General features: G+C 38.9%; 1 protein-coding gene across 1 annotated transcript; it reads left to right on the top strand.

Annotated features, from left to right (window-relative positions):
• The first annotated feature begins 6,913 nt into the window (after window positions 1-6,913).
• LOC113298600 (auxin response factor 18-like) lies at window positions 6,914-11,104 on the top strand. The gene is made up of 5 exons (XM_026547387.1): window positions 6,914-7,477; window positions 7,634-8,741; window positions 9,437-10,335; window positions 10,472-10,540; window positions 10,766-11,104. The coding sequence occupies exons 2-5, from the start codon at window positions 7,650-7,652 to the stop codon at window positions 10,845-10,847; spliced, it is 2,142 nt and encodes a 713-aa protein (XP_026403172.1). The 5' UTR covers window positions 6,914-7,477; window positions 7,634-7,649; the 3' UTR covers window positions 10,848-11,104.
• Window positions 11,105-18,333: the final 7,229 nt, after the last annotated feature.

The raw sequence follows: 18,333 nt of genomic DNA, 5'->3' as shown, positions 1-18,333 counted from the left end.
CATCTCTTTGTCAGTGACTGGAGGCTCAAGGAGTGTTTCTGGAATGGACAGTCATTTCCCGGACACTATATGGTTCAGAGCCTCAAACATGTCAATCCTTTGAGCCTTTGACAGATAAAGCAATTCGCAGGCATGCTCGATCAATGATTGAACTGCTTCTTTGACTGGTGGTTGAGAGAACGTAAAGGTTCTGATTGGAAGAGGATTCTTGTGTACTCCTTCAGTCCCCAGTTCTCCTGAATCGGATTTTTCCTTGAAGATGTGTTTCAAAGTTCTCTAATCACTTGTTGAATGACTGACATACCTATGAAAGCGGCAGTAGCTGCAGATTCTCCGTTTACTCCTCTGTCGGCTCTCTCCTGACTGGAAGTAGTTTGATCGCACCGTCTTGAATCCAGACTTCCAATAACTCGATCACCTCTTCAATGGGAAAAGGAAAATCTATCTCTTCCTGGTCGTTCTGACGCTGAGCAGGTGCTTGTGCATTTCTAGCCTGGTTGTCTTCCCTTGGTGCTTTTGTAGGATGAGATGCTGGAGGGACGTTCTTACGTGGTTGCGTATCAGCTTTCCTTTTGCTCTCTTCAGCAACATTCATGGAAGGTTGAACATTGTACTGTTTATTGATTAGGCGCCTGGTGCTGCTTCGAGTGTATCGCGACTCCTTGGCCTTGACGGCTTTTGTTCTTTCCAGCAAGGCTGGAGCAGTAGTTGTTGATCGCTTGGCTGCTCCTTGGAGTTCTGAGAAAGTCTGAAACCGGAAATTTTCCAGCAAGGCTCTGTAGACTGGAATCATCTCGTTGATGCATAAGTCTAGCAATTGTTGTTCAGTAACATTAGGGTCATGACAATCCAAAGCTTGAAGTCCGAACCTCTTCACATATTCGTTCGGATGTTCAGTATTCTTTTGAATCATTCTTCCCAAGTCAGAGAGAGTAATTTGCTCGGAGACGAAGAAATATTTCTTGTATAAGGCATTAACCATTTCTCCCCAGCTAGTGATGCTCCCAGGTGCAATGTTATTGTACCAGGTGTATGCTCGGCCTGTCAGAGATTTCGAGAATTCCTTCAAACGGACGACATGGTTGTGTTAGTGCTCACCTAGCGCTTCCAGGAATCGAGAGACATGCTCTCGAGCATTCCCTGCTCCGTTGTATAGTGTGAACGTTGGAGAGGTGTAGCCTTTCGGGAGAGGGATCCTCTGTATAGATGCAGGATATGAAGGTCGATGACGATGGACAAATGGTGTCTTGTCTTTTCCTCGAGCCTCTATGAAGCGTTCCATATCTTCACGAGTGATGAAACCTGCAGACTCCTTCTCCGGTGGATTTGCTGCAGTTTTGCAGGCTTCATCATCATCCACCACATGGATTGGTGAAACTTCAGGGTCAACTTCTTTGGATGTTCCTTTCTCCGACCCTTCCTTAGTTTTCTCTGTCATTTTGTCTGTGAGTGTTTTGAGATAATTGCATAGCTCCTTCTGAGAGTAGCCATATCAGTTTGATTTTTGGCGATACCTTCCTGGAACTTTATGAGATCATTTATGGTGGACGTATTTTCTCTGACTTCCTCGGGATGCCGACCGAAGAGAAGATGATTTCTAATGTTGGTTAGAGGAGGAGTGGTATCACCAGCACCGTTGTTGGAAGCAGGAATAGTTTCTGGAGTACCACCATTGTTGTTAGTGCTAGCGTTGTTTGTGTTAGGATTTGTAACTGAACCTGACCTAAGATCAACCATTTTGTGAAAGTTGGGATTGCAACCGAGAGATTAATCTCCCATTGTGGTCTCCAATCTGTAGATGGGGAAAAAGAATTTGCTGGTTATTTAGGAAAGTGAAGAGACGACCGTACGAACGAGACTCCTCAACCGAGAAAACTGCTTAACCGCACACGGATGCACTGCACGGGAGTGCTTTGAGTTCGAGAGATCAATCTGTAGGACTCCGGCCTAAACCAAGTCAATGGTTGTTCTAGAGACAATTCGGTCACAAAGAGGGAGATGGGTTGATCTGTAGGAGGGAAGCTGGGAATTGTGTGGTATCAATGATGATAAAGGATTGTGGATGTGTTGTAGGTTTCTGCAAATTGATGAACTGCTGAGTTCTGTGAATAAGTTTCAATCGAGAGAATTTTCTGTAGACGGATGTTGTTCTCAGTCATCGATTCAGAACTTATTTATACTATCAGAATAGTGAACACATTGATCCCAATAAGTGTGACGGATTCTTGAGTGAAATAGTGGGAAAGTGGGAGATCATGGTAAAATCAGTTCCATGTCGTGTGGAGACTTGGTCGATCGTCCATCCACTACTTTGCTAACTCCCTAGACCGTTTGCACGACTTACTCACATTTATCATCGTGTATGAACACATGTGCTGTAGGCCGCCAGACCAAAACCCTAATTGTTATCCCCCATGTGACATGATTGATGTCTCACGAACGTGGAGTCCGCAAAGCAGACGTGTATTTGATTAGTCAGTCGTTGACTTGATTAGACAGTAAGTCTAAGTTTTGTTGAATTGAGCATGATTGATGAATGCTCGGTGATTCATGGATTAAACATGTTATAGTTCTTGAATGATGTTGATATTGCTCGTTTGAGTAAATATTGTAAACTCGACGAATTGTTGTATATTAAGTAATACTCGGCGAAATATTGATAGTTAGATCAATATTCGAGCAACTGAACGAGTATTTTTCAATTCGATAACTTACTGAATATTGATAGTTGGATCAATATTCGAACAACTGATCAAGTGTTTCCCAATTCGATGAATTGTTGGTAACGTGACCCAATAAAATATTAATTAAAATATTGGTAGCCTATCAAATATTATATAATTAATCCAGATGTTGATTGCTGAGTCAACATAAATTTATTAGTGTTTGAAATTGCTCATGATTTGATGAGCATTTGTTCGAAATCCTAATTTTTGATCAATTGTTCGTCAATTGATGAATTACTGAAAATAGGTCACTGAGTGAAGAGGGACCGACCACATGGGATGATGGACAACCATGTGGTTCCCAAGTGCTCGAATAAGCGCGCACCAGAGTCCTTTGATGATCGGTTGGTGGAATGATGATTAAATGCAGGTTTAATCATTTATTGAAATAATGCTCAATTGAGCATTAGGTGATAAAACCTAATTATGGAGAAGTGAGGGACCGACCAAGAGGGCATGAGACCGGCCCTTGGTGGTCATGGGAGCAACTAATGGTCGTTTGAGCAAATTCCAAGTCGGTTGGAAAGAGCTTGGACCCAATATGAGCAATTGAGCAAATTAGGTAAAAATCATAAAGATGTGTGGGACCAGCTCCTTGCAAGCCCTAGGGCCCGACTTGGTCGTTCAAGGAAGCATGCCCATGTCACCATAATATCCGTGTCTCAGTCCTGAGAGTTTTGGTATTTTCTGGTGTGCGTTTGAGCAATATCTTGGTTCAGAAGAGTTTGATCTTTGACTGAAATTCTCGATTTTGCTCGAATGAGCAAATAGAACTTTGCTCGTTTGATCAATATTTTGAGAATATTAAAATGACAATAATTTAATATTTTCGTGAATAGCCTAGTCGGTCATGTGACCATTTGACTTTTTGGATTTTCATTGTTTGAGCAATATTTGAGAAAATATGGAAAAACCAGGGTTTTTGCTCAAACGGAGGAGTTTCATGAGATGATGAAATAGTAATTATGAAAACAAGGGATTGCAAAGTGTGGGACCGGGCATGGATTGCGCATGACCGGACGGCTAGCTAGCCTGGGTCCCGTGATACTTTTCCCTATTTTATTATTTTTCATGAAACCGTGAAAATATGGAGAAACCGTGAGTTTTGCTCAAACAAGGAAAGTTGCTTGAATGAAAGAGTCTTCATGAGATCATGAAAATAAAATAATAAAAATAAAGGAAGAGGCGTGGGGGACCGGCCGGTGGGCCCGGTCCCTAGGCGCCTCTTTTATATTTTTTATTATTATTTTCTCTCTCCTATTTTGCGTGGGATTCCTCGTTTGTCCTTATTTTGGAATGCTCGTTTGTGCATTTGGGTGCTCGTTCGTGCATCATCGTTGAGTACACTTGCACCATTTTCTTAGGCTTACTCGGTGATAGTCCAGATGCCCGATTGTTGAGTAATTATTACTAATTCATGAAATTCAGCGGAGAATGATTTATGAAACGGAGTAATAACAATGAAGTGAGCATCTATTACTAATCCATGAATCCAGTCGGGGAATTCAGGGAACGGAGTAATGAGATAAAATGATTATCTATTACTAATCCGTGGAATCAGCCGGGGATAGCCATTGAACGGAGTAATGAGATAAAATAGATTATTTTCTAGGAATTCAGTCGGTGAATGTCACGGTAGAATTAATCTATTGTAGAATCGAGATATGAGATAGTTGAAGCATCATACTCGTTCCGAAGAGTGCATAGTCAGGAAAGAACGTGCAGCGTTGGTGTCCTGAAGGCGTTTATCCCTCCAGCAAACAATTATGTCCAGAGAGCCGCCTGAATCTATACACGGTCTCTCTACATAGTCAGGGAACAACGAGTATCACCGACGTCCTGAAGGCGTTAAGCCCTCCGACAAACAATTATGTCCAGAGAACCGCCCAATCATTCTTCTATGTAGAGGGGGGGTCTCTCTATGTAGTCAGGGAACAACGAGTATCGCCGACGTCCTGAAGGCGTTGAGCCCTCTGACAAACAACTATGTCCAGAGGACCACCCAATCATGTTATTCTACATAGAGGGCACGATGAAATGCGTAGTATCGAACGCTCAGCTAGTGGGAGGCCTTTCGAGAAACATATTCATCATGGCTCTGAGAGGAATGCTCACTAAGTCAGAGATCGTGAAACGGTTCACGGATCGCAAAACAAGAATCGTCGCATGCGCTTCTGAAGCCGGGTCAGAAACATACAGTATCATGATTTTACGATTTTGACCTTTGTCGAAAATCCACCATCAACACCCGTTATAGACTTCACTTGCTCTCCAATCCTCTAAGGAATATAATCTTGTTCCACGATAAGTTTTCCTTCCAAACTCAAGTCTTTGTAAAACTCCTTCCATCTTCTCTTTCAAAATCAAGTCCAAATCAAAATCTTCATCCAGAGTCTTAAAAACCCATGAGAACTACTCATACAGAAAATCTATGCAAAAATGGGTCGTCGGAACCCGGTCAGAAAATCACTATAACAGTCAACTAATAGTCTTCTAACAATCAAGAAAGTCAAAGGATCAAGTCTCAGACACTGAGTCAGTTAAACATTTATCCATATAAAATTTAATAAATTATTACGAGCTTTTGTTTGAATGATCACTAATCAAAGTGTTAATTAAACATTAAGAAAAAAACCAAGAATAAAAAACCAAAAAAACCAAGAGTTGTTTCACCTTTCTTGCTCAGATTTGGTCTTTTTAGACCAGAACTGAGCAAGGATTTCTTTTTCTAGTTTTAGGTAATACTTATCGAATAAGATGTTTCTACATCATTTTTTGTGTCTTTCGACATGTTTCCTTGCCATTATGGGGCGGTTTTTCTTCGTCGTTGCGGGGCGAGTTCTTCAATCTTTGATGAATGGTTCGTGGCTTGCTACCCTCGATTCAAAAACATCAACGATTCAACACTCCTTCATTTCAGGAGCATCTCTTATCATAGAAGAATACAATCAAATCAAATGGTCGGAATCATTTTCGGATTTTACCATCATCTTTTCCTTATACATAATCAAAAATTGGGTATCTCTGCGGTTTATCGCTCTTTCTCTTCGCGATCTACTTGTAGTTTATATCCTTATTTGTATTAGGGTTTTGATTATATTGATGTTTTTTTTATGTATTTTGATGTTTTTGTTAATTTTGTAAGCGAACATGTAATCACTATTTTGATTTGAATGAACACAAAATTGGTTAAAAGACCAAAACCAATAATTCCTGGGTGAAAAGGACACTTAGATTTTGATACTGTTTAAATGGACAAAAATGTAAAAATAGCCACGATGTAAACAGTTTCATCCTGCCAATTTTCAAATACTTTTTCTTAATTTTTAGTTTACACAGGATGCATCTAGTTTCATCCTCGCTATATTTTAAGTTTAAGCCAGGATGAATCCAGTTTCATCCTTGCTAAAATTTTTTTTTTTCCATTTCACCCATACTAATTTTTACTCGTCCATTTGAACCATGTTTTAAAAATATTTGGACAAATGACCCAGTTTCCGTTGAATGAATTGAAATTTGTTGATTAGCAAAAAAAAAAAATTAAAAAAATTAATTAAAGTGACACAATTCAAAAGACACATTTGATTATTGTTCAATAAATAAAAGCACGCTTGATTCAGTCTCATGCAGAATAGTCTCCACTCTTCGAATAAAATTTTGATAATAGAATCAGACCTAATCTGTTACATGTTATGTTTTGTTATTAAGTTTGTTAGCACAACTCACCCGAGTAGAATGGTAATAAAAACACATTTGGTTCAGTCTCGTGCAGATAATCTCTACTCTTCAAATAAAATTTTGATAATAGAATTACCTAATCCGTTACATGTTATGTTCTAATCCGTTATATGTTATGTTTTGTTGTTAAGTTTGTTAGCACGACTCATCCGAGTAGAATGGTCTATATTTCCCTAAAACATTGGATTTTCATAACCTTAGTTAGGAAGTAGTTAAGATGGACTGTTTAGTCAATAATCCCCCGTGTTTACAGTTAAGTGCGTCTTGGTCAATTTAACGAACTCACGACTGTTTCTTAACAAGACGATATATTCTCAAATTCTCACAAACTTACAAGTTTCATTATATCGGGCAACACACTGAATATCTCGTTGGCAACTTTATTATTAAATTATATAAAGAGTGTTAGTTAATCAAATTCATTTATTTAATAGATATTAAAAGAAAAAAACAGTGTAACAACCTGATGCTCTTGCGAGTTTTTTGTTTTTTGTTTTTAGAGAGAGAAGAAAGAAAGAACAAGTAGTCTAGTAGTAGTGGAAGAAGGAAGAAGAGAGTGTTGGAGAGAGAGATCTAGAGAAGAAATTACAAATACTACAAAAAAAAAAAAACAAAAAAACAAAAAAAAAGAGAAACGGGAATTCAGGTTGAGAACAAACAATATTTCTTCTTAAAAATTAGATCCGAAACACTCGTTATTAGTAGTTGAAGAGAAAGAGAAAACAATATAGATAGATAGATAACAATCTTTTGATTAAAAATCGGAGTATTGTTTTTAGGGTAACAACCAATTTTATACATATAAACTCTCTTCCTTCTTCTTTCTATCAAACTTAATATTAGGGTTTTTCCTACCTCACACTACTAGGACACAAGACAAGAGTTGAGTTGAGTATAAGATTTTCATCTCAGGCTGTGTGTGAAATTAGTGACTATTTTTTAGTTGAATTAATTCTGGTTTTGGTTTGGGGGTACGTTTCACTTCCATTATTACTCGAGTGCTGCTGAATAAGGTAAGAAAACAGAATCAATCTGGAATAGTTGTTTCTTTTAATTTCTAGTTAGATACTACTATTTATTTTTTGGGATTTTATTTTTAATTGATTGGGTGTTTTTATTACTCACTGTTTAATGTAATTCCATTATTGCCATTTTCTGATTGATTTCAGGAATAAAAATCAATCAATGCAAGAGATGGAGAAAAACTTGCATTCTCAGCTTGATTCACAACTATGGCATGCTTGTGCTGGAGGAATGGTGCAAATGCCGAATGTCAATTCCAAGGTTTTTTACTTTCCACAAGGTCAAGCGGAGCATGCTCATGGGAATGTAGATTTTGGCCCATCACCCTCAAGGGTACCTCCGTTGATTCTTTGCAGAGTTGCTGCTGTCAAGTATATGGCGGATCCCGAGTCTGATGAGGTTTATTCCAAAATTAAGTTGGTTCCAGTGAGGAACAATGAGCCTGATTATGAGGATGATGGGGTTGCTAATAATGGGATTGGGAATGGGTCTGAGGAGAAACCTGCTTCCTTTGCAAAGACATTAACTCAGTCTGATGCTAATAATGGCGGTGGTTTCTCTGTTCCTCGTTATTGTGCCGAAACAATCTTTCCTAGATTGGATTATTCAGCTGACCCTCCTGTCCAAACTGTTCTTGCCAAGGATGTCCATGGTGAGATTTGGAAATTTAGGCACATTTATCGAGGTACACCTCGCAGGCATTTGTTGACTACAGGGTGGAGTACTTTTGTGAATCATAAGAAGCTCATTGCAGGGGACTCCATTGTGTTTTTGAGGACAGAGAATGGGGATCTCTGTGTTGGTATCAGGAGAGCCAAAAGAGGGATAGGTGGTGGACAGGAGTCCTTGTCTGGATGGAATCCAGCTGCTGGAAACTGTGCATCGCCATATGCTGGGTTTTCTGTCTTCTTGAGGGAAGACGATAAGAGAAATGGTAATGGTGGGAATTTGAAATCTGGTCCCAGAGGAAAGGAGAGAGTTAGGCCTGAATCTGTGATTGAGGCTGCAACTCTAGCAGCCAATGGACAGCCATTTGAGATTGTTTACTACCCTAGAGCAAGCACCCCGGAGTTCTGTGTGAAAGCCTCCCTTGTGAGCACTGCGATGCGGGTGCCATGGTGTGGGGGTATGAGGTTCAAGATGGCATTTGAAACTGAAGATTCTTCTCGGATAAGCTGGTTTATGGGAACCATATCGTCTGCTCAAGTTGTTGATCCAGTTCGCTGGCCTGGTTCACCATGGAGGCTTCTACAGGTTTCCTTCTTAATTCCATTCTTAGAGCTACTAGTTTTTATGTCTTCAGTATCAGTGACAGTCGGTGTCATTAGTTATATTATGTTACTTTTTCAGTTACTACATATCTCAGCTTATAATGTTTTTGTCTTGTTAATGCCATGTTATCTCTGGTCAAATGCTACCAATTCTGCTAAAACTTGTCATATTTAATCAGGTTTTTCAATTATCGGTTTACGTCAAGTCGTGTTTTGTGTGCCTTGGCTTAGACAATAAAGATCATGTAATAGACAATCTTTTGAGGCAGCTCTTGGCCGAATCGCTAGGACAATGTGCCGAAGTTGTGGTGCAGAATGGAGATTGCATATCAGTTCTGCTTAACTCATATTTTCACAACACCACTGTGATTACTGCCTTATTTTTCTTAATTCACTATTGATAATACTCTTTCAATTGCTAACCGCTGGCCGTTAGACTTCAGTTTTTCTGTGTAACATCTTCTGACCCCTGTAGTCGTTAGGTGAAAAGCGGAATTGATAAAAGCATTTTGTACTAAATCTGTGGTGTGTGATTCATCAAATCTCTGGCTACAATGCTCTCCTTTTAGCCATGAATGTTAGAAGCGTAGGATTACATTATGCTACTAAATTACATTTACCACGCATGATGATATTTAGCATCTCTCGTTTCTGATCATTTAACTCGTGTTTGAATAGGTGACATGGGATGAGCCGGACCTGCTACAAAACGTGAAACGTGTTAGCCCATGGTTGGTCGAATTGGTATCTAGCATGCCCGCCATTCATCTCTCACCCTTCTCGCCGCCAAGAAAGAAACTACGGTTACCACCCCACCCTGATTTCCCCCTTGAAGGACAATTTACGTTACCCTCCTTTTCCACCAACCCTCTAGGATCCAGCAGCCCCTTGTGTTGTATATCAAACAACACTTCTGCAGGCATACAGGGAGCCAGGCATATTCAATTTGGTACATCTTTATCAGATCTCCACTTCAACAAACTGCAGTCGGGTCTGCATCCGTCCTTTTTCCAGAGTCTTGATCACGCTCCTCCACTGACTAGAACTCAAAATGGCCTCACCATGAACAAGGCTGATAGTAGTGAGGATGTGTCTTGGCTGACCATCGGTAACTCGAGCCCGAGCTCGAAAAAGGCTTGTGAAGCAATCACACCTCAGTTTGTGCTCTTCGGTCAGCCAATACTTACCGAGCAGCAAATGTCTCTTAGTTTCTCTAGTGAAACAGTCTCCCAAGTTGTTAATGGGAACAGTTCATCTCCAGAGAAAACGTTATCCAGTGTTAGTTTCTCACCTATGGTTAATCAGTGTCCCCAGCAAGAGAATCCATCCTCAGAAGGCTTTCCATTTCTTAAGGACCGTCAGATGATTGATATGGGTTTAGAGACTGGGCAATGCAAAGTTTTTATGGAATCTGAAGATGTGGGACGGACTCTTGACTTGTCAGTTCTTAATTCATATGAAGAGCTATATAGAAAGCTAGCCGACATGTTTCTCATAGAACCACCAGAGACTTTGAACCACGTGGTCTACCTGAACATGACAGGTGCTGTAAAACACGCAGGAGACGAACCATTCAGGTGAGGAATTTGTCATGCTTCATTTCTCCCATCATGTTTTAGGCGATGTAACTATATGTTTATATTTGCATTATTGAGAATGATCCTGGTTTTACCATCACATGGCCTTGAAAGCTTCTTTCCTCTACCATTTCAGCGAGTTCAAGAATTCAGCAAAGAGGTTGACAGTTCTTGCAGATGCAGGAAGCGACAACCAAGGGAAAAGGTAGAGAACCAAAAATCTGACTTGTTTATGTGCTGTCCAATGAACAAAACTTTTCAGTGGATATCTTAATTTCCCTCCTTCGGAGTTTAGAGAACCTAGAAAGTTTGTATTTCAAAAGACATGCGAAAATAAGATATTTTAGGTGAAAGGTTAGTTTATCAATTAGTACTTGCAAGTTTCATTCAGAGAATCCCTACAAATGCCCAGTGCAAAATCTTTTTGCAGGAAATGGATGACTGGGGCGCGCAATGCAGAATCTGGAATAGACACTTCCAATAAGACGGGGCAGTTAAGCATATTTGCTTAAAGAGCTTGTCAAGTCCGGTTCCTTCAACGGAGAGAGTGTTTGCACTCCAGCCCTTGTTCTTTTTCTTTTTTTGAATAGGAGAAAATTGTATATGAACTCCTGTCCTTTACTAGTTGTCGATAACTTCATATGTTTCATAACAACTACATTATTTTTTGTGTTACCACGAAATGACATGGTTCGCAAAACCTTTACAATTGAATTGTGAAACATTGGTTTTGAAACCGTTTGAAGTAATTTAAAAACCTTTTATAACATTCTAAATCTTTACAATTGAGCTGTTGTGTGACTTGTGTCACAACCTGCAAAGAAATTGAGAAACATTAGAAATGGTGGAGACAAAACCTTGAATACAATACTTGTATGGCATTTGAAAGACCATGATAATGAAATTGAGAGATGGGATCAATACATTCTGCATGGACCACCATTGTGTTGCAGATATCTTAACATACCACTACTACATTTGAAAGTCCGAGTTCTTGGGATTGATATTTGAGTGCCAGAACTTTTAATATTTGCCTGTATTGATAGAATATAACCTTTCCATGAGAAAAAAATAATATTTGCCTGTATTTGTGGGTTTATAAACACAATGAAGTAAGAGTCAAATTAGGGTTCTCCAACTGCTGCTGTTTCTTGTGTGAATCGGGACTTGAACGTTGATAACTTCAACATGTATGTTCAACATCTCACGTGTGAGTGTTTGTCCCAGACAATTTTATATTAGTAACCCACCCATCCCAGTAATCCGATACTGTAATGCTTCATTTAGGAGCTTATTACTTCAAACACACAACAAAAGTCAAAATGAGCAGTTTTCTTCCCGAGTATGTTTTATTATATTCATGGGGATTTCAATAACACCAGGTGTACATGGAGATTAGAATCTGCAGAGAAATCATTTGCGCAAATTTTTAGTTTTATTCAATTAAAAATTAAAATGAAATCTTGGTATAAGATTTTTTCTTTTTTCTTGATCAAGTATAATTAATAAGAAATTAATAACAGTGAAGTTAAGTAAACTAGCCGGAGTAGATTAATAGTACATAAAACAGCTTACGAGGTTTCTATGGAGAAATTTAAGTATTGGAGAAGCTTCCTAAAGGATATATTGCTTGAAAAATATATTGTTTTTTTTTGCACATGAATTAAAATAAAGAAATGAAATTATAGAATTTTTAAAATCACATCCTCGATAGGATACAGTTTTTCTTTTTTTTCTTGTTCCACCGACTCACTATACCAATAACATCAACAACACCCTATCTTTATGTCGTAAGTTTGGGTGAGATATTAATTATCGGGATCCATTAAATAATGCATAATCCTCTATGAGCAGGTAAGGGTAGACTCAAAAATATCAAGTTTCGTGAGAAGGGTAAAGGGTTACCTTGTGGAAACTCATTAATTTTGTTGCAGGAACGCATGGTGGTGGGTTGGGGAAAATTATTTCTAGCCCAAATTTGTTTTTTCCTATATGAAAAACTCACAATTTAGATTCACTATATTAACAACTCAAAGATTAATTAAAAGGTGATTCAATTACAAGAGTAACCTTTAATCTATATTTTTTATTTTTATTTTTTTAATAATAATATTAATGGTTGTATTCACTAAATGCATTGTTCTTAACTATTACCAAGCTTAGTTTGGCAACATAGCAACAAGCTGGGCGCCAATACCTTTTTGAATAGCAACACCTAGCCTATGAAAAATAAAACTACCAAAACCACTATTAGCATCGTTGCTAACTAAACAATTCTTCAAATGCTTGAAAAACATAAAGTATCTTCGTCGAGTTCTCCTAGAGTATAGAAGGCTAGAACACCCAGACCATATCCATGTGCGACACATTTGTCCAAGTATTTAGTACGTTTTCGCGAAACAGCAGTAGAGATAGCTTTGCCTGGAACGAAAGAGCGAATACCTTCACCAGTGAAGGGAGAGACACCTGTAACATCCATGTACACATCTTGGCCATTTTCCCAGTTAAGAACGAGGATATCAGCAGGCCATAAGCCCTTGTCATCATCTGAAAGAAACCTGAGAGAAACTTCCTTACGGGCAGGCACACCAGCTTTGTAACAAATGTCTGCAACGATATCTCGAACAAAGTCATATCGATACTTAATCCCAACATCCTTAGCACAATGGAGCGCGTGATCCCCAAAGATATCCATAAATTTATTACAACTTGAGCAAAGACCATTCTCAACAAACAAAGGGATACCAAAGCGGAAACAAAGGACAACTCTGACTGTCTGGGCCCGAGGCATTGGTTAAGCCCACTAATAGGTACGGCTAACAAATAATCTTGTGCATGCTTAACTTGGTTACACTGCCACAAAATGGAATCTCTTACATACATAGAAAATTGGTCTGGGATTTGCTTCTTTACTGCATCAAAATAAGTGACTGCCAGGGAATGCATGGAAGGAGGGACAGTATCATCGACGCAATAAGAAGAAGGTAATCCACATACCTGGATAAAGTTCTGAATAGCCAACTGATAAGCATAGCATTTGTTTGTTGAGAATAAATTACCAAGTATCACCTTTTGTACCGAAGTAGTCTGGCTATGAGAAGCTAGATAAAAATAAGTACGGGTGTCTTCCATGGTATAAATACCCAAGCCACCGTCTTTGATGGGCAAGGTAGCCAATCTATGCTGTAAAGGACCAAAACCAGGACCGTCACCAGTGATAAGTGTTGGGAAAATTGGCACCCCGAGCGCAGCGGAAATCAGGATCACAAAGGGCAATTGGTGATTTGAACCAAACATGGAGAAATAAGAAGAGAGACAGAAGATAAAGAAGCACACGCAACCACAACACAAGATATACGTGGTTCACCTTTACAGGCTACATCCACGGCCAACACCACCAGAAAAACTTCCATTAAAACAAAGACCATTACATGCTCTTTCCGCAACCCAAGACAAGAACAAAAGAGTTAACAAGACATACCCGAGAACACCGTCGAAGAAACCATAGAAACCAATTCCTAACCATTCTTAAAACCAGCCTCGTGTCTTCTCTTCCACACCTTCTTCATAGCTGCTAGTAACAGAGGAGAAACATGGAAACACTAGAAACTAGATTTAGATCAAAGCCCCAAACCTTAAACACTAGAACACCAAAAACCTCTCTCTACAGGTTTTTCTGTCACACCGATATTGACCTTCACGGTAGCACACGATCCTCCCTACCAAAGAGACCAAAATCCTAAGCACAAAGATTTACCACTCTTCTAGGTTGGATATCATAAACACCTATAATTATAGTCCTATATATAGAGAACACAAGTCTCCAACTAGGAAACTAACTCTTTCCTAAACTCTATGAAATCTAGAATAGGAAACCCATCTCAATATGGAAGAGGCCCAAAACAGGAAATCACACTTAATTTTCTAAAAATCTCCACATCGGATTATGCTATCAAGCATGAGACGATCACAGGAAATTACCTCCATCTTCCACCAAAGTTGTACACCATCTCTATATACCCATATAATTAGTTTTGAAGCTCAAACCCGAACTTCCATCTTCATGGAACCATCTCTTCGACCAAAAACACCATGACGTTGATAAAAGTCTTCAAACCATCTCCTTCGTGAAGAACTCTTATGAAACTATCCACGTTTCACAAACACCATGAAAATCTTTAATCACCATCAACGAATCCTTGCACAGACTCCACCATTGATCACCAAGAGAACCATCCAAAAGAATCACCATTATCTCCACCTAATCAGTAAGCTAATAGCATATTTAACTCTAATCCAGAAAAGAAGAATTAGTTTCAATATCATACTCCAGCACATGTCATAATTACCGTGTATCTGAAATAAACCATCAGATATCTCCACTGTGATTACAGGCTTAATCCTTTAAGCGATTCTCAAAGCCATCACCAATCCGACCTAGTTTTACCACCATCACACCCAACATACTCGCTTACAATATATACCGTGTGAATTCCCATATTATTGTGGTACATGCTTTCGAGATCGGGCACATTCTTGATATTATATGCAAGCCATCAAGAATACTTTAACATAGACTTAAGAACATAAATTTATAACATCTCGTGCATAACTTCGAAGCGTTGCTGGACTTGCTTCTACATGAGACTTTACAGCCCCATCCTTTCTTCAAACTTTGTAACCCATTCTTTATAGTGTATGATTACTAACACTCTTCAAGAAGTAAATATGTATTCCACCTCATTAAGTCTTATTCTTCATCCCATACTACATCATAAAAATAAACGAAGAACATACACTTCTACCAAGTTGAACCTCCGATTTGTAAATCACATCACAAATCCATCTTTGTGTAATCACCGGTTGAAACATTATCTTCAAAACATATTTCTCCACCCGAACAATAAACCATCGTTCAATTCCTGGTTCAATCACACCAGCCCATCCTTGGCCCTGATATCAATTGTTGGGAAAATTGGTACCCCGAGCGTAGCGGAAATCAGGATCACAAAGGGCAATTGGTGATTTGAACCAAACATGGAGAAATAAGAAGAGAGACAGAAGATAAAGAAGCACACACAACCTCAACACAAGATATACGTGGTTCACCTTTACAGGCTACATCCACGACCAACACCACCGGAAAAACTTCCATCAAAACAAAGACCATTACATGCTCTTTCTGCAACCCAAGACAAGAACAAAAGAGTTAACAAGATATACCCGAGAACACCATCGAAGAAACCATAAAAACCAATTCCTAACCATTCTTAAAACCAGCCTCGTGTCTTCTCTTCTACACCTTCTTCATAGCTGCTAGTAACAGAGGAGAAACATGGAAACACTAGAAACTAGGTTTAGGGAAAAACCCCAAACCTTAAACACTAGAACACCAAAAACCTCTCTCTACAGGTTTTTCTATCACAACGATATTGACCTTCACGGTAGCACATGATCCTCCCTACCAAAGAGACCAAAATCCTAAGCACAAGGATTTACCACTCTTCTAGGTTGGATATCATAAACACCTATAATTCCAGTCCTATATATAGAGAACACAACTAACACTTTCCTAAACTCTATGAAATCTAGAATAGGAAACCCATCTCAATATGGAAGAGGCCCAAAACAGGAAATCACACTTAATTTCCTAACAATAAGGAGTCTCAGGTACTTGAGAAAATGATCATTGAAGAGCTCAGTGACTTGATGAAAAGCTTCAGGGTTGGTAGTACGCATTGCAAAATATAACCTGGACACACCGGCGCAATTGCAAAGTAATATCATCTCACTCTGCGGATCCTTGAGTTTCTTAACGACAGACATTAGTTGAATAATCTTGTTCACCCTGCTCAATATCATATCACTAATAAAGCTCAAATCCAGACTCACAGGACCACCCAAAAGTTTAATACCATTAGAAGGTCTACCAATATCAGGAGGAAAAGCACCATCGACAGTACTTCTGGGATCAATCGAAGGCCAAAAAACTTCCGTTTTCTTTATATTGAGATGTAAGCCTCTTCCTGGACCTTCTGTTTCAAGAATACGGTTAATAAATTGATAATAACTCCTAAAATATCTCATGCATAATTTCCCTGAAATAACTCTGTAGTTAGTGAAATTCCTAATCACTTATAAATATTAATCTTAAAAAATCTCCCTTCAATAATTCATCTTTTGACCGTGATATAATAATCCGGGAAAATGAACCCACTTTCGGGGGATATTGAAACTAATTGAGGGATAGAGGAAAAGGACAAAACCTGGATCCAAATATCAATTCAGGGTCACCCCTTATCTTAGTAATTTACGTAATACCTAATCTACCCCTCACTAATCAGGATTATTGTTTAATTATAATTAGAAAAATTATAAGATTATTTGATAAAATATTAGTGTGTATTTTTATTTGTATTTGAGTGAGTGGGGTGAGAGTAGAAGGAGGGAAAAATTATTTGAGAGAGAACTTTTTTGGAGGAAAATGGAGGATGATTGTGAAGAGAGAATTGATGCTGCTGAATCTTTAGCTCAACTACAACAATGAGCATATTTTGAATCTTCTGCTAATGACAACAACTCACAATTGCAACTCCTTGTTGAGCCAACACCCTTGAATGATGATTTTTACGAGCATGGAGAGTTTTTTAAAGATTCTACACAAGAAAGTAAACTTGCACAACATACAAGCATCCCCAATACACAGGTAAAGCTGCTAAGAGGTTGAAAATTTGACTTTTTTCTTTGAACCCACCATTTTTTCAGCTGAAAAAGCTCGGTGTCGGCATAGTAATGGTATGAATACAATGCCAGAAGCCTACACACCGTCATAGTATTCATACTATGGCCATGACGACAGCTCGATATCCTCCATTTTGAAATTCAAACCGACATGGTATTCAACCAAAAATCTATGTCGGCACAAAAGTTACTTTTTACCTACCAAGGAATATTCTGTAACTGATTTGCCGGTATCACTCAAGCCTAGAATGTTCTGAGCATCATCAGGGATCAAGGTCATCTTACCAAACGGGAAGTGCATGGTATCAGTTTCACCATTATACCTTTCAACGAAGCAATTGAATGTCAGAGAATCAGGCTTCACATAATTTTCAACTAAAGCATATAGACCAGAATCCCATAATATTTTTTGGACCTATTCACATTCCTTAGACAAATCCCAATGAGCCGCGGCTTGGTTTCGGCAAACACGCACAACCTTCTTGTGATCCTACAATTAGGAGACAGTACAATTAAGAGATTTTACATAAATACACAACAATACATATGCACAAGATAAAAAATTCATACATAGGTTTTATGGATAGTACGAGCCCACGTGTCCTTGTAGCCAAATAGTATTTTCAGATCGTCAACTTCACCCCAAATTCTACCACGAGGGTATGAGGAAGGTGGTAACCTTTAACTTTAAATTTAACTTTGCCTTTGACCTTGCCTTGAGTCGGTTGTTGACTTGGCCCACCATCTTCCTCTAAAACTTGGCTTTGGGTTGCTAATTGACTTGCGTCAACCTCATTATATTCCTCCTCACTTTCCTCTTCATCTTGCTCATTGTGCTCAATTGTTCCAGTAGGTTCACGGATTACGAGTTTTCTACGGTCACGACCACTATCCCAAACTTCACCTCTTGTATCCGCCCCCAAACGCTTGTTGCGACCTTGATCTTTCTCACGAGGAGGCAGAAAGTGAGGAGTACTAAGACCATCCTTCCTTATTTTCTTAATACCAACATCTTTAGTTTTTCCTTTGTTAGCTTCCTTGGCTTTAACCCTATAACACAAGACACACGAAATGAATATAAGACAACTCACTTTCATTCCTAATACCGGCATAGATTCACGAAAAAAAAATCATGCCGGGACCAAACACGGCATAGTAATGTAGCAAATACGTCATGCCGGTACACCATTCCCGCAGTGAACAATAACTATCGACAATGCCGGTAAATTCTAGGTTGTTCTTGGATACAAAAAGAGC

The sequence above is a fragment of the Papaver somniferum genome, chromosome 7, assembly GCF_003573695.1.
Source record: "Papaver somniferum cultivar HN1 chromosome 7, ASM357369v1, whole genome shotgun sequence".
NCBI classification, from domain to species: Eukaryota; Viridiplantae; Streptophyta; class Magnoliopsida; order Ranunculales; family Papaveraceae; genus Papaver; species Papaver somniferum.
The sequence above is the reverse complement of the archived record's forward strand: the minus strand, read 5'-3'. Positions and strand labels throughout refer to the sequence as shown.

Bases quoted from the DNA above. Each gene is read 5' to 3' on its own strand.
- LOC113298600 (XM_026547387.1), top strand. From the start codon at position 7,650: ATGCAAGAGATGGAGAAAAACTTGCATTCTCAGCTTGATTCACAACTA. The intron at 8,742-9,436 runs GTTTCCTTCTTA...GTGTTTGAATAG, and splicing joins CACCATGGAGGCTTCTACAG to GTGACATGGGATGAGCCGGA. The intron at 10,541-10,765 runs GTAGAGAACCAA...ATCTTTTTGCAG, and splicing joins AGCGACAACCAAGGGAAAAG to GAAATGGATGACTGGGGCGC.